The sequence below is a fragment of the Drosophila nasuta genome, chromosome 2L, assembly GCF_023558535.2.
Source record: "Drosophila nasuta strain 15112-1781.00 chromosome 2L, ASM2355853v1, whole genome shotgun sequence".
Lineage (NCBI taxonomy): Eukaryota > Metazoa > Arthropoda > Insecta > Diptera > Drosophilidae > Drosophila > Drosophila nasuta.
In genome coordinates this window covers 10,463,812-10,485,263 of record NC_083455.1, presented here as the reverse complement: position 1 = coordinate 10,485,263, position 21,452 = coordinate 10,463,812, and the positions used below count along the sequence as shown (strand labels likewise).

The following is a 21,452-nucleotide window of genomic DNA, read 5'->3' as shown; positions in this document are numbered from 1 at the left end:
AGTATGAGAGAAGATTCTATTACATAGTTGAATTTTAGTATTTAATTCTTAAGACAAATACAAAAATACTATTAGCCGAACTTGGTATTAAATTCAAACGAAAAATACTAAATAAGGATGAACAAAAATATTATTTGTTGAATTTTGGTATTTAATTCTTAAGGCACATATTAAATATTTTATATGTGGGTGAAAATACTATTAGCTGATTTTGGTATTAATTTAGTATATACTATTTATTTTACTAAATTATTTAAATATTTCCTATTTTCACACCTTGTTGAAGGTTCACACTTCAGCATTTATTTGCGCACAAATACTATTAGATGAATTCAGTATTAATTTAGTATATATCATTTATTTAAATTATTAAAATAATTCTAATGATCACACCTTTTCAAAGGATCACACTTTAGCATTTATTTGCGCAATAAATTATCAATCACAATTAAGAATGCGCAACCTTTTGAATTGCCTTGTAGAACCCCATGACGTGTAGTTTAATTTGAATTTAGTTTTTTTTTTGCTGTTTTTGGTATTTCCTTCATTGGGCAATTGTGAGACTAAAGTTTCCTTCGTTGTGCATCTGCTAGAAAACTGAAATTTAGATATGCAAAAATAACAAATTTTCGTTGTTGTTGCTGTTGTTGTTGTTGCGCTGTAACCACACTAAATCAAATCTTCATGAGCGCGCCTCAGTCTTTCTATATACACACATAAATATATATACGTATATATAGATATAGAGACTTGAGACTCACTGACAAATATATGGGTTAGGCTCAATTTGCGTCCCAGCAGCAGAGCTGCGATTTTTTCTTTATTTTTTTCTCATTTTTTGGGGCTGGCATCCATCTCTATCTCACAGATACATTGCCTTTGGGTGTAGTTGTTGTTGTTGTTGTTGTTGCTTGGAGTTGTTGCTATTGTTGTGGTAGCTGCTGCAACCTGCTGGGAACTCGCTGCACTCGCTTTTGTTTGGCTCTGGTAATCGATTTGGTTGTGCCTCCCACTCCTCCCTCTCTCTTCCTCTCTCTCTCACACTGTGCGCACTTCGATCTGCAATCTGCGTCTCCCGATCTAGCAAATTCGGATCTGTTTGCTTTTCGAACGAAAGCGAAAAAACGAAACGTGCACTTTGCAACAATGAGTCGACAACTTAAATTAACACTAATACGACTACGACTACGAGGAGAGACCCACTTTTGAGGGTGGATCCATCGATATTAGTTGCCGTCGAGTACTCAATAAAACTCACTGCAAATTATATAATTTCAGCAAAATATGTCTAAATGTGCAGCAAACTAGAAGGCTAACTGAACGTATGCGCAATGTTTGAAGGAAATAAGTAGAAAAAAGTTATCTAGTTAGATCAAATATGAAAAAGAAGTTATTAAGATCAAATATGATTTAAATAACTTCTTTTTACTTATTATATTATTTATAAATTTACTTAACTTATTAAGTTAGACTTCTCAATTAATGAACTAGAGTATAGTTTTATGGTTTGAGTTGATTAACAAGAACTTTAAAATTATTTTTAAATTTTAAACCAATTTAGTGGGGTTCAAGTTCATTTTCTATATATGTAATGTTATAGTACGCTTTTTTCATTGTTTGCACAACTTCCTCACTCAATAAATATCTTAAAAAATACAATTCATCAATTAGTTATATAATAAACAGACCACGAGACGTATGCGTATTAAATATTAGGAAAATTATGTTTTGATTTATTTGATCATTTTTAAGCATAGTATTTTAATATGAATATTAATTACAATTATTGCTGAACAGAATATATTATAATAGTCATTATTTTAAGTAGCAAATTAATTACAAAAATGTTTCAACATAATAAATTATCATAAAATTATAATAATATATAATATATAAACGAGTTAATATTAATTGAAATCTTAGTTTATTATCACATACTGTTTGAGCAACCCTCGTATACAATTATTCGCATGATCACTTGCATGTTTTCGATGATATTTCGTTGGTTCGCTGCCGTTGCATTGAATCTTTTTTGGCAACAATGCAACCAGAAGAAGAAGAAGAAGCAGACGCAGAAGCTGAAGAAAAATTTGGGAAAAAATTGTGTCAAATTTTTATTTATTTGGCCAAGCAAAAGTAGAAGCAGAAGTCGAGCGGGAGGGGCAGGGGAGGGAAAGGCAGCTTCCCACCCGCTCCCAAGCAGCTGGGAGCAGCTGCACCTTGTTTTGTGCTGGGCTTTTATTTCGGATGCGCTTAGCAACATGGCCAAAAAAGAAAGATACTCTTGCTGCTGCATGGCTAAGATGCTGTTGTTGCTGTTGTTGTTGCTGCTAATTATGTAAGCGGCGTTCCGAAACTGGCAGCTTATTTATCTTTGTCTCAGCCGTGTCAATCAGGCGGCGACTCACCTCGACGTTGATGCACTGCAGTCTGTCCACCTTTGACCTGCCACTCTCAGTCTCTCAGTCTTTCCCCCCCGCTCTCTTCTCTTCATCGTTTCTTGCAGTCTCAGCCACACAACCTCGAAGCTAACTTTGTGGCTTCAAATGCAAATTAGTCGCCATAAATTAGTGTGCTTGATACGCGTATTATCTATTTGACTTGTGCGAAATTGAATCTTTTAATTGGTTTGCCAATCCATAGTTTATGTTCGCATATTCTATGATTGAGCATTTGACAAAACCTGATACTCTTATACTTAATAAATAATATTTTAACTTCTGAAATGTTGTGAAATATTTTGATTCGACTTGAAGCATATATGATTTATTCCCTAATTAAATCAAACTAAATCCGTGTTTATAAGTTATTTCTAGATAAAATACTACAAAAATATTCTTTGCATATCTATTCAACAATATATTTGAATCTATCTTTTTGTCACTGCAAAACTTGCAGTAAAATTTTAACTGTTTCTTATTCTGTTGCCTCATTTATCAATTTCACTCCATTTCTCTGCCAGCCGCTCATTAACTCTAATTAGTATAATTTATCCATCTAAACATCAGATTTACTCTGAATTATCTATTTGATATCTAACTGCAAGATCATAAATAAATGCTGGCTAATTTTAACAATAAAAAGAGTATAATTTTTTATCACAATTGGTTAATTGCATTTGAAATTTAATTATAAAAAAAGAGAGTACATATATTTTTTTTTATTATTTTATATAATTTTGTGCTCTATTTTAAGAAGAATTCACATGTAATTACTTCTGTTCTCTTATTCGATACTGTCACTCATTTTTTATACTTTATATTTAAATACAGGTATAAAATTCTTGCTAAATATATCAATAAAAATGTTTTTGTTTTTGTCATAAAATTTGTTTAATTATATTAGAAATCGAACTACAAAAATATAAATAAAACTCTTACTAATTATAACAATGAAAATAATATTATTTGTAATTTCCCAATTATATGTGAAATCTAAATACAAATATCATACATAAACAAAATTCTTTATAACAATAGAAAGTATATTTTTTTATAACAATTTGTACATTATTGTTTTTCTATTTTAAAATTCATTTAACTGTAATGTGTTTGACTTCATTTTTTAAAAGTAGATTTTAAATAAATTTTAAATTCAACTGCGAGTGTATAAATTTGTGTTAAATTTAACAATAAAAATAATGTTTTTTTTTGTTCATAAAATTCTTGCTAATTATAACAATAGAAAGAATATTCTTTTCAACACAATTTGCTATTATTGCATTTTTATTTTAAGAACAAAATAACTGTAATTTGTTATGTTATTTATTTTCACTCCATTTCTTAACTCTAATTTGTATAACATCTGCATTTTAATAACAGATTAAAGTTGTATTTCAAATTGAACTGCAAGTTTTATACACTTGCCTTCTATATAATATTAATATTCTTTTCATAGCAATCGTAATTTATATCTTCATCCCGTCGCATATTGCATTTCTATATTAAGAACAATTTAACTGTAATTTGTTCTGTTATCTCGTTTTTTGTGAATTTCTCCTCAAATTTCTCCGCTACTCTCAGATGCGATTCACGCTTAATGCACGACTTGGGTTTATATTTCAAAATTCTTTTGGCTCGACTTTGATGCGAACAATGTACATATATATATGAGTATATATATGTGGATAACTGGTTCGTGATCGCCATCGAGATCGCATACCGGGCACTGTTCTCATATTTGCAAATGATATAACACTTCAATTTCCATTTCAATTTCAATTTCAATGCGAATTAAACCAGTTTTTGTGGCTCTCAATGTGGCTCTCGATGCTGCATCTGCCTTGGCTAACACCTAACAACCAAACGGTAAATCTTTTATTAGAATTTCATGCAAATTGTCGAGCAACAAATTCGAATTCTGCATTTCAATTTGAATCTTTTATTTCGTTGTTGTTGCTGTTGTTGTTGTTGTATTTTATTAATCCACTTTTGCATAAAACTGGGAGCTGCTGCTGGTTATGAAGATGATGATGATGATGATGATGACACGATGACCGCTGCTTGTTCCAGAGTAAACCAAAGTATTGGCCAACATGTGTTTTTGCGACAAGTGAGAGTGAACAGAATGACGATAATGATAGAGGGAGAGGAGAGGAGGGGATATATGGAGGGGCGAGGGCGGGTTCAACTGGTTGAGATGCGCTCACGCGCGTCTAAAGTGACTTCAATCCTCTCGGATTGCGGCTCCACCAACTATGAAATGTTCACGATGGCCTTCAATACGCTTTTTGCAGCGATTAAAAAACGATGACGATGACGATGTCGCCTCCGACTTCGACTTCGACTCGTGGCTTACTTACAAATATTTATACTTTTGCGAATTGTTGCGACAATTCATGCTAAATGCAAACTGGAAACTCTTTTATACCCGGCAGCCACTGCGTTGAAGAGTATTTATTATTGGCAATTGTGAAATGTGTGTAAGATCGTTGCAGAAGGCTTTAAGTCGTTAAATTTTTGTCTATAAATGCTAGAACTTCACTTCTTAGCTAAACGATTTCTAAGTGTTTTAGGTATATAAAATTTGTTTATTAGCTAAGCAAACTTACGACACCGCAATTCTAGAAAAACACATATAAAACCTAATGAATAGTGAGAGACAAAGTAGTCAGAAGTAAGGTAAAGATGCAGTTAAATATTTATGTGTATCATATATATTTAGCTTAACTTATAGTACTTGTTGTGTTGTTTAATTAATGTATTTACAGTATTAACAATTCAATTTCATTATGATTCCTTTGAAAGTCTACAAGTTATTTGAGGACAACATATGTTAAGTTTGTATTCTTAAAAGCAATTGTAGGTAAATGTAAATTTTATGTTGTTATCATTAGAAAGAATTTCACAGTCGAAGAATGTTCCTTTAAGCTGATAGGTATTTCATAGTCGAGCACTGCCGCTTGCCGCTTTCTTACTCATGTCCAATTGAAAATGACAATTTAAGTGTTATGGATCATCTAGCAAAAAGCAAAGAGCTGCAATCGAATCGCACTGATTGCAAATTTTGGAACTTGCCCGCCTTTGATCTTGCACAGAACATTCTCTCAAAAAAAAACGATGCTAAATGCTTTGCAGATTGGCCCCAATATGTTGCACACTCCCCAAGTTGCAACAAGACGCGACTCTTAGCGATGCAGTGCAATGCGATGCGAAGAAGACTGTAAGCAATTAGTTGGGTACGAGAAAACAATGTGGCATTAGACGGCGATTGCATAAATCAATCAAATTGTCTCTCACTCGACTACGACCATTGAGTAATAGATCCAATTTCGATATGAATTTCAGCCCAGAAATTGGGTTTGTTGCCATTGCTGTTGTGTTGGTGAGGCACAACTTTAAATACCAACCCCATTACCCATTACCCATTGCCCATTAAGTATTACATTTTGTGCCGCATCACAAACTGGCAAACGGGGCAACAATCGATGAAAATCGACAATTAATAGTGAAAGTCGCAACAAGTACCCAAAAAAAACTATAGTCCAATAGTCCACAAGTCCAGACTTGTGCAGAGCAGACGAACGGCCTCCTCCTCATCATCATCATCATCGTCATCGTCATCATGCAAAAGGTACTGCAGGAAGTTTTGTTTCTTTTCTTCTTTGCTGCTACATCAATGTCTATTGGGTCGTCGTCGTCTTTGTCGTTGTCGTTGTCGTGGAGTTTCAAAGGCGATAGCATCGACGCCTCCTCTGCAGACACAAAATGACTAACTCCTTGTGCCTCAGCCCCATTTGTATACTTCTCACAAAACTTCACACGAATGCCGTACCCCCAAAAAAAGCAAAATAAAAACATTGTATGGGTTCGAGTCGCTGCGAGTTGGAGTCTGGTTTCTGGTGCACTGTCGACTGTCGACTGTTGACTGTCGGTGCACCCACTGACTCAATGACTGAGTGCCAAAGCAAGTCTCTGACCCAAGCTCTAAAGCTGAAGCTGAAGCTGAAACCAAAAGACGAGAGACGTTCGACCACGACGCATTACCATTTCTTTGGGTCACTGCACAAGTTTGTGTTTTAGCCTCTTTGTCCCTCTATCTGTCTGTCTGTCCGTCCGTCTGTCTGTCCGTCTGTCAGTTGCATATGTCCATGTCCATTGATCAGGCGAGCGTGCAATGAAGTTCGCAGTTCAAAGTACAGAGAAGAGCAGACTCGAGACTCGGCGTTGCCAAATAATATGTATTAACAAACTTATATAAAAACAAAAAAATTAGCAAACTTATGCAATGCGAAGAAGACACGAGAAATGCAATGCAATGAAGAAGGAGCCGCAGTCAGTCAGCCAAGTCAGCCAGTCAGACAATTTTAGTCAGGCAGGCATTATAATAAATTTGCTAACCGATTGTAAATAAAGAGGCCTTAGAAATTGTTTATGGAGAGCCTACCACAATGACATCATCACACAAAACAATTAGAAAACAACCAAAATCAATGCTGAAGATGTGCAACTCGAACTTACAATCCCACAGAAAAAAAAACTCATCGAACCCAACCCAAATTTGTTTCGCCTGCCTGTCTGCCTGCCCAATGGGTAATAAAAACAATGGCACATTGTTATCACAAATCTTTCGCATTTTATCTAGCTGCTCTCTTCCCGGTAGCTTTTTTCGCAGTAGCCCACGGTAGTTTGTTTGGCTCTCTGCATTTTTATACTTTTCGGGGTATCGCTTCAAAGGGAATCGATCGATTGCTTTCTAAATGACCCACGGCCATAAAGCGCTGCAATGATATTTTATTTCGATTGTGTGAGGTATTGTTTTTTCTTCTTTTCGTTTTCCAAATGCCTACTAGACATATTCGAGTCTATTATATAGTATTGAACATACTTCTATTCAGCGCTGATGTGCACATCAAATCGATTAAATAATTTCCCATCATTAAAATGATCATCACTGATCGATAAACTACACTAGAGCGTACTTTTTAAGTGTCGATCACTTAAGTGATTAGGTAAATTTAATTCATTTTAAATGCAATTAAATGCAATGTGCAATTAATCAATTCATTTAGATACGCCAAGCTGGGTTTCTAGTTATCGATAACATTATCGATCACAAGCAATGCCCACTAGACATATAAGAGTCTATTATATAGTATTGAACATACTTCTATTCAGCGCTGATGTGCGCATCAAATCGATTAAATAATTTCCCATCATTAAAATGATCATCACTGATCGATAAAATACACTAGAGTGTACTTTTTAAGTGTCGATCAATGAAGTGATTTAATAAATTCCATTAAACGTAGCTATTAAATGTGAATCACCTCATTTACATTCTCAAAGCTGAGTTCCAAATAATCGATAATGTTATCGATCACAAGCAATGTTCGATAAATTATTTGCTGAGCTGAACTAAATAAAATTGCAACATAGTCATAAAAATTACATAATATTTATAACTAATTTAAAGTTTCCTTTTTATAATATTTCGTAAAATAAATACGCCTTGTATCATTAGAGAATCTTTTTCAATTATGCTTCTCCTTTCAAAAAGCATCATCATCCGCCAAAAAACAGCAAAAAAAATAATAAAAATATGCAAATTGTGAAAAATTATTTCTGCAGAGAGAAATGAAAAGCAGCAAAGACAACCAACAACCAACAAACAACAACAAACAAAAACAGCAACAACGACGGCGACGTCGACGACAAAAAACGCCAAAAAGTCGAAATGACGTTTTGCAATAGGCGAAATACGAATAAGCCATAATATTTATTATAATCAAAAGCGAACACCCGCAATGGCAACTAGTCAGAGTCAGATTCGATGTTTGTTGGAGTCGGAGTTGAAGGTAGAGGAGTCAGCGACGTGCAACGTGCAACGTGCAACTTGCAGCGTCGGACAACACAATTTATTACATTTTATGTGCTGCATTAACTGGAGATGGAGATGTGATCCTCGTTGTTGTGCTCTGTGTGTGCTGCAACGTCGCTTCTCTGCTGGTTTTCCTCTTCTGCACCGTGTTGCACAGTAGTGTTTCTTTTTTCTTTAAGCATTTCTAATTAAGACATTCGATACGGCGGTTTGCGTGTGGAACGCGAGACAATTGGGCAACGTCAAAAATATTTTATACGAATATACATGATGAGTCTCTAATACCGAGTTGAGGGACAAAGCAAATCATCGCATGTGGCATTTTCATTTTAGCACACACATTTCGCATTTCCATTTAGAACCAAAGCATGCCCCAGACACCGCTTGACATTCACGCCTCTTTAAGTAAATGCTAAATTATCCTTGTTCTTTACTTCTCTGATTGCAGGTGCAGAAAGTGAGACGCGCAACTCGCCACCAAGCAGCAAGTCGAAGGTGGCCAGCAAATTGAGGAGCTTCAAGTCGTCGGAGCACTCGAGGAAAACACAAGCAACAGTCGCTGCTGCCACAAAGGAAGCAGAGGCAGCAACGGTGACTGCCACAACAGCAGCAACCACAGTTGCTACAACAACAGCAGCAGCAACGACCACATCAGCAGCAACTGCTGCAGCAGCAACAACTAAAATCCAAAGCCAAGTGAGGCTACATCAGCAAGCCAACACAAGCATGTTACTTCTGCAACCCAATGTAAGTAGACTGCTTGATATTATTAAATACTTTAGGCTTAAACGGAATTCTTGATAATTGGGAATAAGGAAGCTTATCTTATGAAGTAAGACAGCAAGCTAGAATTGCATAAAAAAAAAATTGTTAGCATTACAATATTTATTTTGTGAATATCCATTATTAATCCTCTTTAGCTAAATATTCAATGTTTGTTACACTAGAAAGTAGTTCACCTTTTAAAATATATTTCTTAATTATCCAAGCTTAAGTAAATATATACTTCAACATAACTTAAAATAGTAATTTTGTATTGCTTTAATGCTCTCGATGTGTATAAAATAGTGATTAAAGCAAGAAGCAATTCCTTAAGTACCCAATGGTATAAATCAACCAAAAACTGCCGTTGGGTGGCACCTTACTTCGACAGTGATCTGAGCATGCAGCCATTCATCAACTACTATCTAGTGGGATAAAGTAGCCAAAAATGAAGTGCATCACTCTCCCCTTAAATAGTGATCATAGAAATGAGTATATCATTAAGTACCCAGTGGTATAAATGCTCTAAAAAGTGGAGTTAGTGCAACTCTCGCCTTTAATAGTGATCTAAGGGTTGAGTTATGCATTAAGTGGCATACATTATCTAAATTTCTGCTAGGATTCAATAATTTCTTTTATGCATATGCAAATCTAAACGATTCTTGCACAAATCCTGCTCAATTAAAGCCTCAACTTGCAGTCTAAGCAATTTTGCCAGGTGTTGAAAGCAATGTTTACTGAATGGCGGTGTTAATTGCCTGCTGTGCCAGCTCCTATCACTTTCTAACTAACCGCACATTAGCATTCGCATCAATAGCTAGCTAATTGAGCTTGCCAAAAGTGATAAAAAAGAAGTAGCAAAGGAAATTTTGCATGCATAACCAATTGGAAATTAGAAAGAAGCCGAAAAAAACACTGACAAGGACTTTAAGGGTTGCAAGGGATTGTTGACCAATGACAACGGGGTTTGTCTGTTGCTAACAGAGCGCGCATGTCCTGACTCCACCCCTTCGTCCTGACTAGATGTAGACGAGGTCTTGACTAGCGAGGTCTAGAGCTTATTGTTTGCTTTTGACTAATTCAGTCTGTGTCGAACTTTCTTGTGTTGCAGAGCTCGTTTAGTTCACTGACGTCGTTCGACAATTTCTCAACGCAATCCGCGACGACGACAACGACGACGACGTCGGCAGCCACAGCCACAGCGTCCCATCATCATCACCAGCATCAACAACACCAGCAGCATCATCATCAGCATCAGCAGCAGCATCAGCAGCAGCAGCAACAGCATCGCCAACTGCAGCAACCTCTTCAGCAGCAGTTGCTTCCTCAACAACAACAGCACCTGCTGTTGCCCTCGGGCAGCCAGGATACGCTGCTGTCCCATGAGGAGGATCAGCTGATCAGCAATCTAGCCGACGCGGCCGTTTCGCACAGTGAACTCTTCTCGGATCTATTCTTTCCCTCGGACTCCAACAACTCGCTGCTGTCGCCCGCCTTGGAGCAATCGGTGGCCAGCTATCCGGATACGCCGGCGCATGTAGACACCGCTCTGGGCAGCAGCGAGGATCTGACCAGCTCCCTTGAGAATCTGACCAAGTTGACGTGTCTGCGCGACAAGCGTTTGTCCTCCATACAGGATCAGCCGCTCGCCTTGGGCAGCAGTCACAGTCCCAGCTCCTCGGAACAGGATCATCACTCCCTCTGTCTGCTGAGCTTGCGTTCTAGCAGCGATCCCGCCATTGCGTTGCACGCTCAGCAACAGCAGCAGCAGCAACAACAGCAGCAACAACAACACCAGCAACAGCAACAGTTGCAGGCATCACAGCTTTTGATCTCACCCATTGGCGGACCGTTGTCGTGTGGCAGCAGCTTGCCCAGCTTCCAGGAGACCTACTCCCTTAAGTACAACAGCTGCAGCAGTCCCAAGCAATCGAATTCATCCTCCTCGGCATCCTCAGCTGGTCCCGCTTCCGCCTCCGCCGCCACGCCTACAGATCAGATTCTAACGCTCAAAATGGATGAGGATTGCTTTCCTCTGACCACCGCAGCCGAGGTGATTGCCGGTCTTAGTGCTGGTCCCACTTCAGCGCAGTTGCAGACGCTGCATCAGATGCAGTCGCAGCAGCAGCAGCAATCGTCGCATGCCGGCAACAACAGCGGCGGCAACAGCAGCAATGGCTACAACTATCATGGCCACTTCAATGCGATCAATGGCGCTTCCAATCCCTCGCCCAGCAGCTCGGCCAGCTCGCTCTACGAGTACAATGGCGTGCCCAGCCAGAACGATGGTTTCTACGGCCAACAGCAGCAACAGCAAAGCTTTCATCACGTAAGTAAATTATTGTGTCTTGATAATAATTTAAAATGTGATACTGGGTTGTGAAAACTTAAAGGGTTCAATGGTTGTGGTTCAAAACTTGCTAAACATCAAAGCAATAATTCTAGTTTGCTAACTTTAGCGTTATGTATTCGATTCTTTCTATATATAGAAGTCAAGATCAGTTTTGAGAAACCATATAACGAACCGGTACACCAAGATGCAATCCTTGATTCAAAGACTTTATGATTTTTGCCTTATAACAATATTTTTCAATTCACTGGTTCACTTTAATTCTTAAATTCGAATCTAAAATGTTCGGTGTTTAATTTAAGCAAAATCTACAGTAAACCGGTACAGTACATAAAGATAGTTCCTCCTCCTGAGGTAGAGTGGTTTACTATTAAAATAATTAGCTGCTAGTAGTTTTGTTTCACATTAAATGGTTCCTGAACCCCTTCAATATAAACTTAACTACCGAACCGGTTCAGACTAGTGAACCGCAAGTAATTTGGCCTTCCTTTCTTACTAATAAACCTCTTCGTTTTGGACCCATTTACAGAACTACAACACGCTCAATGGCGAACGTTACTCGCTGCCCACATTCCCCACCATCTCGGAGTTGGAGGCAGCCACAGCCGCTGCCGTTGCCGCAGCTAACTCCACAAACTCCAACTCCAATTCGCTGGTGGTTGTGCCGCCTCTGCGTCGCGCCTCCTTGCCCGTCCAACGCTCCGTCTCGCCCGCCGCCGCCGCTGCCTCCGCCTCTGTTGCGCACAGTCCCAAGCTGGCGAAGCTGTCCCTCGGACCGCGTCACAGCCATGCTCAAGTGCTGCTCAGCTCGGCGCCCAATTCAGCAGCTAGTTCGCCGGCAAGCGGCGCTGGCGGAGAACTGTTGCAAGCAGGACGTTTGCTGCAGTCAGCTGGCGCCACTTCGCAGCTCTGCGCCGTCTGCGGCGATACCGCAGCCTGTCAGCACTATGGGGTGCGGACCTGTGAGGGTTGCAAGGGATTCTTCAAGCGCACCGTGCAGAAGGGTTCGAAGTACGTTTGCTTGGCGGATAAGAGTTGTCCGGTGGACAAGCGACGACGGAATCGGTGTCAGTTCTGTCGCTTCCAGAAGTGTTTGGTTGTCGGCATGGTCAAGGAAGTGGTGCGCACGGATTCACTAAAGGGTCGACGTGGTCGTCTGCCCTCCAAGCCCAAATCGCCACAAGAGTCACCGCCATCGCCGCCCATTTCGTTGATCACGGCGCTGGTCCGCAGTCATGTGGACACCACACCGGATCCTTCGTGCCTCGATTACACGCACTACGAGCAGCCGCTGGATCAACTAACTCCGGGACTGGGCATGAGTGAGGCGGACAAGGTGCAGCAATTCTATCAGCTGCTCACCAATTCGGTGGATGTGATCAAGCAGTTTGCCGAGAAGATTCCCGGCTACTTGGATCTAACACCCGAGGATCAGGAGCTACTGTTTCAGTCCGCATCGCTGGAGCTGTTTGTGCTGCGTCTCTCGTATCGCGCTCGCAGCGATGACACCAAGCTGATCTTCTGCAATGGCACCGTCTTGCATCGCAGTCAATGCCAGCGCAGCTTTGGCGAGTGGCTCAATGGCATCATGGAGTTTAGTCGCAGTCTGCACAATCTCGAGATTGACATATCAGCCTTTGCCTGCCTCTGCGCTCTCACATTGATCACAGGTAAGCCATTGGTAATGCGTGACATGTTGAGAACTTTTCCATTAACTTTCCTCCTTTCTTTTTTTCTAGAACGCCACGGCTTGCGTGAGCCAAAGAAGGTGGAGCAGCTGCAAATGAAAATCATTGGCAGCCTGCGTGATCATGTCACCTACAATGCCGAGGCCCAGAAGAAGCAGCATTACTTCAGTCGTCTGCTCGGCAAACTCCCCGAGCTACGATCGTTAAGCGTGCAGGGATTGCAGCGTATCTTCTATCTGAAGCTGGAGGATCTGGTGCCGGCGCCGTCGCTCATCGAGAACATGTTTGTGACAACGCTGCCCTTCTAAGCACCGTCGTATCAACAAACAATTTGCTTCCTTTCGCCGTGCAACTCTAGATCGTAATTACAAAAAACCCTTACATATAAAACTTAGAACTAAGTGCAAAAGAATAGAAAATAAAAGAAAGGCGCAGCAGTTTCGTAGGCAGCACAGCAAACAGCACACAGCACAACACCCCCGATAATACCCTAGATAAATCCCGATAATTGGCTGCGTTCATCAATATTTCAGCATTTTTTGCGAGGCCTGCGTGCTGCTTCGTGACTTGTCAGTCGTCCTCCAATAACGTAAGAATGCGCTCACAACTTGTTGACGTTAATTGTGCGGCAATTGTTTAATTCGAAGCCGTCAAAAATCAAACGGACAAACCGACAAGACAAGACAGCCAAACACGCACAGACACAAGCACAAGCAAGAGCACAAAAAGAAAAACAACCCCTTTGATATGCTAACCCAATAGACCCGCTTTGCTAGCTCAGTGCAGAGGGTCTCTCAATATATAAGAATGTTCTATGCAATGCCTACACTCTTGCCTTTAGCTTACATCTAGTCAATCGTGTTAAGAGTTTCCTTTCTCCCTATTGTAAATACTATTAATACCTCCCCCCTACAAGTATTTTCCCATTAGACACTAGGATAATTGTAAGGAATTTATAAATTGGTTCGAATTTGTTTCGATTTTTTTTTTTTGTAGTGCACGAAACCCGCCGTGCACCTAACGAGAGAGTTGAAAGTACCTTTATGTGATTTGTGTCTGACACAACACAACACAAAACACAAACCTAATTGATAAGCTAAATAAGTACGAGTATTCTGTAGTTTAAGGACCCCTTTTCACCCTTCGCCCTGCCCTTGTAAAATCTTCTATTTAGTGGTAATTAGTAATTATTACTCCAGACGAGTTCTTAAAGAATTGCAAATGGATCGTAGTGCACTTGATGTAAATCTCTCTACTCTATACTACTATTACTAAAATATGTGTTATTTTTGCGATCGAAAGCCCCTCTATGTGAATTTTGTGATAGATTGGCATTGAACTCTACATAAATGTCTATTCTTATGTCCAATTTTTATACATGCATACGATTTATGATTTATTTGTCATTCAAAAAAAACAAAACAAAAAAAGAAAAATGTAGTTAGCAAATAATTATCCCACACTTCGTATAAATGTATTAAATATAAACAAAAGTAATTTTCTATATGTAAAACTAAAGACTACAATAACTGTTTAGGCTAAACGAATGAAAAACATATCTCTTCAAGCTTTTCGAGTGCACAACACAGACCTTAAAAGTTATTAACTTATTTTCGTTATAAATATTGGCATTAACTAGTAAAACTAAACAAAAAAAAACAAGAAAATAGGAAAAACAAAAAAGATAACTAGAAAAAAACCGAACATTAAATGTATTTTGTATTTGGTATTTGTATTAGTTAATTAGATAGAACATGAATATTGAATAATTCGATTAACTAGATTTTGTACATCCTTTAATAACTTTATATACTTTAGTTTAGGCAATCTTAAGATAAGCAACTATTTGATCTACAGCCGACAAAAAAAAATACGGGAGCTACTTATATTACATATATATTAACTTTTAGATACGATTACCATATTACCCATGCATGATATGTTGTGCAGTAAACAGCCATTTTTCTTTAGAATACTATACATTAATACATACATACAAACATCATATGTTTAAGTAGCAATAACAAAGCACGTGTGTAAACAAAACAAAGCAAAACAAAACAAAAAAAATTACCCAACATTGATCTTAGGCTTAAGCTAAGCTCGTGTAACGGTTCAAAACGGTTGCAAGCGGTTCAAAACGGTTGAAGAGCAGCAGAAAATGCAAATGCAGTGTGACCAAAGCGCTTTGTTGGTTTTAAACCCTCGAAATGAAAATGCCATTATCTTAGCCGTTACATATCGAAACAAACAATACGTTATTTAATCATAATCTTTGTATAACATATACATACAAATATAAATATATATAGTTGCGGATCAGTCGTTCCCATACAACCTACTTTGTACCTTCTACATACATACATACATACATACATACATATGCATATGTGTGTACATCAGCATATATTTTGAATAGAAAACTTTTACAAAAAAACAAGCAAAACAAAAAACTTCTGTATTTGGCACAAAAACAAAGGCTTACGCTGAAGTATCTAAAACAACACACACATTTTGTGTTAATTGTTCTTTTGTAATTTTATATGTAAGCGCATACACATATATACTAATATTTCGTATATATATATATTTAGATAATGTCAAGTATGGAGGAAAGTTGATGTGCATATTTTTGAGAAACGATTAAATGATAGATTTTTCAATGGAACGATTTTAAAGGACAAACCTAAACGTAAAAAAAGGAACACCTAAACATTAATAAATTATATATGTTTACATACACAACAATATAACTAAATATAATATAAAGTGCATATTTTGAATATATACATACATATATTTTATTATGTACTTACCTACCTACCAGATAGGATAAGTAAGGAAGCTTTATGGATGGCTACAAATTAATATACTTACATATATACTATATATTAAATTTTATCATCCATTTTGATCATGATTTTGCATAGCCAAAAATATAGTAAAAACAAAACTAAAAAAAATAATTAAAATATATAAAAATTCATTTAACGTGCGCCTTTTAGTGCATGCAAAATACAATACAACTATTGGTTTACTACATATATAATAATCTAAAAAAAATAGAATACAACCAATTCAACTACAAATCAGCCAATCAGCAAAGCTATAAATTAAGGCATGAATTATAAAGAAAACAAGAGAATAAACAAAAGGAATATATAGATTATTAATTATGCGCGTATTACTAGCAAAGTTATAGTAGAAAATACCTGAAGAAGCTACTTACTACATATACATATAATATATGCATACATAATGAAATGAAAATGAAACTGTTATTGTTACATAAGTATATAGCCCGTTGTGTAATTTTATCTGATTTTATTGTTTAAGCTAGTTATTATATACAATCCGCAATCGATCGTTCAACCTTCAACTGCAATCTACAATAATTATTGACAACAAATGCAAAACATTTGATTTAGTTTTGTCACTTTGTTTTTCGTTGTAATTAATATATAAGTAAGCGTACAACTTGATAGTTCTATAGTTTTTCTATATACATATGCCTTTTGATCAACTTAGTTATATACAAAAAAGCATATGCATACATATACATACAAACATTAATAATATACAATTATATTTACATACAACAATTGTATTCTTTCACTGATTTCAAATAAAACCTGTTTATTTTTTCTTGAGTGTTAAACAAATGCGTATTTTCTTATCATGGAACTAAATAAAACCATTTCAGGTACTTTTATTTAAAAATACAGAATTACAAAGCCACAATATTGGTAGTAGGGTAAAAGTTGCTCAACTAAACTAGGCGCGCAACTTTTGAATTTTGAACAGCGTCCCTACGATTAGGATGACCATTAGTCAGCGGCGAATTATTATTATTAGAATTATCGATACTAAATGGGAAACAGTATGACCACCTTTGGTATGTTGAAGACTTGAGTGTATTTGAGTCTCATTTTTATTCGCGCTCATGTATTTTTCTAAAACGTTTATCTGATGCATTTCTTTTTGACTCTTTCACCCTTACAACTATTTTTGTTATCACTGCATATTAGGCACATTTGATTTGAGTTTATTATGTGGATTTTCAATGTAATTAAAAAGTAAGCTTATTCATATTGCATTCTGCATTTCTAGGTATGTATGACCAATATTTTACCAAACAATTGAGTTGTGTTTTGCAATAAAATGGATTTTTATTGAATGTCAAACATACGTGTCATTTTCTTGTCTTATAACTAGATAAAACTCTTAGGTACAAAAATATATGCATAGATATAAAAATATATACACTAAACGCTTATTATAATGCTAAAAATTGGCAGCACTAATTCCATAGATGGTCCCTGCTAGGAGTAAATGGGCAGTACAGATTCCACATAGTCGCGACACATTGGGCAACGATTGCCACCTTCGTAGCGATGCAGTTGCTGGGAGCACTCCTTGCATAGGCAGAGATGGCGACATGGTAGCAGGACAATATTGCGTTTACGTTCGATGCAGACAACACAACAATCCGAGCGGCTGCTTGCAGGATGCGATGCCTCGTTCACCTCAAATTTGTGCAGTAACCACGAGCATTTGCGTTCGAGGAACATCCACGTCCACTGCCATGTTTGCGACAACTGAGAATGCAGCTTATGAAGCAGCATCAATACACAGAGATAGACGTAGCGACGAAACATGTATAGCACGAGGAGCACAGCGATACCAATGGACAGACGAAAGACATTGAGTAGGAGATATGTGCCAATACCCAAGAGGTAATTGCCTAAATGTTCAAGCAGCAGTATAACATAATCTAGTAGAGCGAGAACGGTATATGGCACCAGCATCAGTAGCCACAGCGTCAGATTTCCCAATCCGATGAGTAGATTGCTCACAAACAAACCAACTCCTCGGGTTATGTTGTCTGCCAGCTGTAATCCATCTCCAGTGCCATGATAAATGTAATCATAGACATCGCAGATCACGTTGCGTAGCTCCACGTAGTACAGACGACACTCAATCCCAACAATTTTAGCCAGCTGGAAGCCATCGCAGAGGAGTTTCCAAATGAAGCCGGCAGTTTGAACGAGGCAATAGCCGATTAACCAGCCTACAGCAAAAAAGTAGTAAACAGCTGCTGCAATCGTCTCAATTGTGGCCGCAATAGGCTGCAGCAGTACCGCATCAATGGTGCTGGCAATTATGCTCAGTAATCCAAACATCTGAGCATTTCAAAAATGATTTGTTTACAAATGAAAACTACAAAAATGAAAACAGTTGCAACGCCAACCCCCGCAACGCAAACGCTTGTTGGATTTCATAAAAATACCAAGAATGCAAGGTGTAAGTGAATGGTCACACTGCAAATCGATAGGGCTTGCTTATCGGAGCAGTGCGTATAATAGGCAGCACTGTCATTTTCAAAATCAAACGCACCATTTTTAATGTTGGGCAAGCCTTACAAAATTTCTTTTTATGCACTTATTAATATTATAAATTGTCAAACACATGTATTATATTTTTACTTAACTAATTACTATATAATCTTAAAAGTAAGCTAGCTACCATTTACTTTGCCATCGATAATGCCCAAATTGCTTAGCAGCGCAATCAGTTCACTATTCTTTCGCATCACAGCCATGACTTCCAGTTGCTGCTGTTTCATAATGCGCAATCGATTGCGTTCCTCAATTTTGGCCAATTGATTGTTGCTTGAAATGTTCTTAGTATCCACATCGAGCTTCTGTTCCGACTTAATGTGATACAGCTCGTCGCGTATATCATATAATTTGCGTTCACAATCACGCACATCCTTCTCCAAGATTTGTGTCTTAAGATAAACGGTTTGCGCCAATTTATACCAATCCGCCAGGCATTCGGCCATTTGTGCAACAGCCGGATTGACATTGTCCAGCAGCAATTGCTTGATGCGTTTGCCATTGTGATCCACCTTAATCTTCTCCAGGGCATGGAACTGTTCATCGTTGTAGGTTAATGTACGTGTAGCACGATCCCGCAAAAGGTGTTGCCACGAATCACGCAATCGTTCCACTAAATACTTGGCTTGAGCACTCGCTCGAGTGCGGCATGGACACTTCTTGCCATGCATCGACGATGTCCACTGTTCACTGCAAGGAGTCAGATAGAGAAATTGGTGTCAGTTGGATTGTATTATCCATTGATTAGAGAACTTACTTGAGTTCGTCGTCTGTAACAAAGTGTTTGTGCATTTGCGTTATCACATCTGCTGCTGCATCGAAATCTGATTTCACAGTCTCCAAGGCGCTAAGCAAGCTCTTTAGCTCCTGATCTCCTTTTGTCTATCAGAAGATAAAGAAATTAGTTATCTAGAATTAAAAGGAATTTTAAACTCTGCTTACCACTCGACTCATGTTCTGCACCACATCTGCATAGTCCACCACAGTCGATAGCAAATTGTCAAAGCTCTTCGTTTTTCTGCATTAAAAGACGAGTTGAGTTGAATGAATTATCGGTTTTAAATATGTTTGTTATATACTTACTTCAACAGTAAGGTAATTGTGGTAATCAACATCTCGATAAATTGCTCGACACCCTTTTTGATCAATATGTCCATTGTGGTAAATATGTCCACGCGTCGCTTGCATTCATGCCCAACGCTGCATGCTGTCTGAAATATGAAACAAAAAAAACTTGGGAGCTTCAATACACGACCAACCTCATCAAGCCTTATAAGAGTACCTTTGCTAAACTTGCATCGTTTTCAACGGAGACGTTTGGCGGAAATACTGGGAACTTGGGCAGCTCCAACTGCTGTGGCAGCTGCACATTATTATCATCATTGCTGTAGAGGAATATTGGCTGCTCTGTGGTTGTGCCAGGAAACGCCTTGGCTGTGGAATAGATTATTCATTGTTACTGCTATGACTACATTATTAGAAATCTTCAACTCACCTATGGTTCGTGGCGTCACCCTCTTCTCTAGATGCTCGTTGTTGAACAGCAGTATTTGCTTCTCCAATGGCACTTCGGTCTGCAGAAAGATGCGCTCCCGGAAGTTGTCGATCTGCTCGTCCGGCTCCAGAAACACTTCCACCGAAGTGGTGCGGTTCGTGAAGAACACATGAATGACACGTTTGCGCAGTATTAAAGTAACCTCCTGAAAGAACCGATCAAACGACCAAGTCTTGTCACGATTCTCCTCCAGCAAGCCAGCTAAAAGTGGCGTCACGAGTGTCTTGAGACCTTGTGAGAGATGTGCATGTGGTGGCAGTGTGGTGGACCATTCGATGGGACCATTCTCGGCCAGCTGTGTGCCTGAAATAACGCCCGATGCCTTCTTGGTAGTTATCTGATGCATTGTCTCGCGATTCTTGCGACCTCCATAGGGACGAAAGGGCAAATTTCCAGTAGCCACATGGTAGAGGGTGACACCAATGGACCACAAATCCACATTAGCGGTGAATGAGCGTTGTATGGACTTGCGCAACACGGCACGCTCGTAGAGATCAGGATGCAAATACTCCTCTGTGCCGTATAGCGAGGCAAAGGGTTGATTATCCTCGAGTTCTCGCGCGGCACCAAAGTCTGTTAGTTTATAGATTGTCTGGCCATCTTCAGAGATGAATTTCATAATGTTGCCAGGCTTGAGATCACGATGCACGAGTTTATTGTCACGCAAGTGCTTCATGCCGGCACACAGATGCTCCAGCACTAGCAGGAATTCGTGTTCTGGTAGCCCATAAGAGTTCTCGGGATCATCGAGTATGTTGAAGAGACTGCCGCCTGTGCAGAGCTCCATCACAATGACTTTACCCCGACCTTCCTGATCCTCTTCGATAGCCAGCAGTTTAACAATGTTTTCATGGTTCACCTTCTTGAGTGCTTCGAATTCGCGCATTTGAACGTCGGCAGGACGCATATGGCTATATGGATTGAAGGTCTTGACGGCCACCGATTCCCCAGTTGTCTTGTTAACGCCCTGGGGAAATACATAAATTTATTATGTTATCTTTAATGCACTTTGTGCGACTTTCTAATGACGCATTCTTATTTGTTTTGTTTTTGTTACCTGAAACACTGAGCCGGTGGCGCCTTTGCCCAGCACGCTGGTAGTGCACCAAACATAGTTCAGTGAACCACGCAGGAATGACATATTGGAAATTGTATTTAATTTTTAATTTAATTTCATGAAATCAACTGGTGAAAACAGCAAAAAGATAGTTGTTGTTATTGCTGTCGACTGCAAGTCAACAAACAGTGTGGCCAAAATTCGAGTTCCAACAGATGACATTTTGTTTGGGCTGACCATTGAAAATATCGATCAATGAGCAGTGTGACCTTTTGTGGTATTTTACATTGCACTCTTGGTATATTTTGTAGTGTGCAATGGT

At 38.6% G+C, this 21,452-nt stretch overlaps 3 protein-coding genes across 4 annotated transcripts in view; 1 reads left to right on the top strand and 2 right to left on the bottom strand.

The window, feature by feature from the left end:
- The window catches only part of LOC132795673 (probable nuclear hormone receptor HR38), a 34,604-nt gene extending 19,384 nt beyond the window's left edge, over positions 1-15,220 (top strand). For both annotated transcript variants that reach the window (XM_060806543.1, XM_060806534.1), the window contains exons 2-5: positions 8,768-9,066; positions 10,193-11,410; positions 11,961-13,101; positions 13,171-15,220. In XM_060806543.1, coding sequence (XP_060662526.1) covers positions 9,046-9,066; positions 10,193-11,410; positions 11,961-13,101; positions 13,171-13,427 — 2,637 coding nt within the window. In that variant the 5' untranslated portion in view covers positions 8,768-9,045 and the 3' untranslated portion in view covers positions 13,428-15,220. The remainder of the gene's footprint in view (positions 1-8,767; positions 9,067-10,192; positions 11,411-11,960; positions 13,102-13,170) is intronic.
- Positions 15,221-17,271: 2,051 nt separating this feature from the next.
- Positions 17,272-18,382, bottom strand: LOC132790609 (uncharacterized). Its single transcript, XM_060799194.1, has one exon. The coding sequence runs from the start codon at positions 18,300-18,302 to the stop codon at positions 17,442-17,444; it is 861 nt and encodes a 286-aa protein (XP_060655177.1). The 5' UTR covers positions 18,303-18,382; the 3' UTR covers positions 17,272-17,441.
- A 164-nt stretch (positions 18,383-18,546) lies between these two features.
- On the bottom strand, positions 18,547-21,323 carry LOC132793821 (serine/threonine-protein kinase TBK1). The gene is made up of 7 exons (XM_060803928.1): positions 21,131-21,323; positions 20,014-21,040; positions 19,801-19,952; positions 19,602-19,729; positions 19,461-19,536; positions 19,276-19,400; positions 18,547-19,208 (listed from the first exon to the last, which is right to left on the bottom strand). The coding sequence occupies exons 1-7, from the start codon at positions 21,212-21,214 to the stop codon at positions 18,638-18,640; spliced, it is 2,163 nt and encodes a 720-aa protein (XP_060659911.1). The 5' UTR covers positions 21,215-21,323; the 3' UTR covers positions 18,547-18,637.
- Between the last annotated feature and the right edge of the window lie 129 nt (positions 21,324-21,452).

Coding starts and splice junctions, on each gene's coding strand:
- LOC132790609 (XM_060799194.1), bottom strand. CDS start 18,302: ATGTTTGGATTACTGAGCATAATTGCCAGCACCATTGATGCGGTACTG.
- LOC132793821 (XM_060803928.1), bottom strand. CDS start 21,214: ATGTCATTCCTGCGTGGTTCACTGAACTATGTTTGGTGCACTACCAGC. Junction 21,041..21,130: donor CCACCGGCTCAGTGTTTCAG/GTAACAAAAACA, acceptor GTATTTCCCCAG/GGCGTTAACAAGACAACTGG. Junction 19,209..19,275: donor GTTACAGACGACGAACTCAA/GTAAGTTCTCTA, acceptor GACTCCTTGCAG/TGAACAGTGGACATCGTCGA.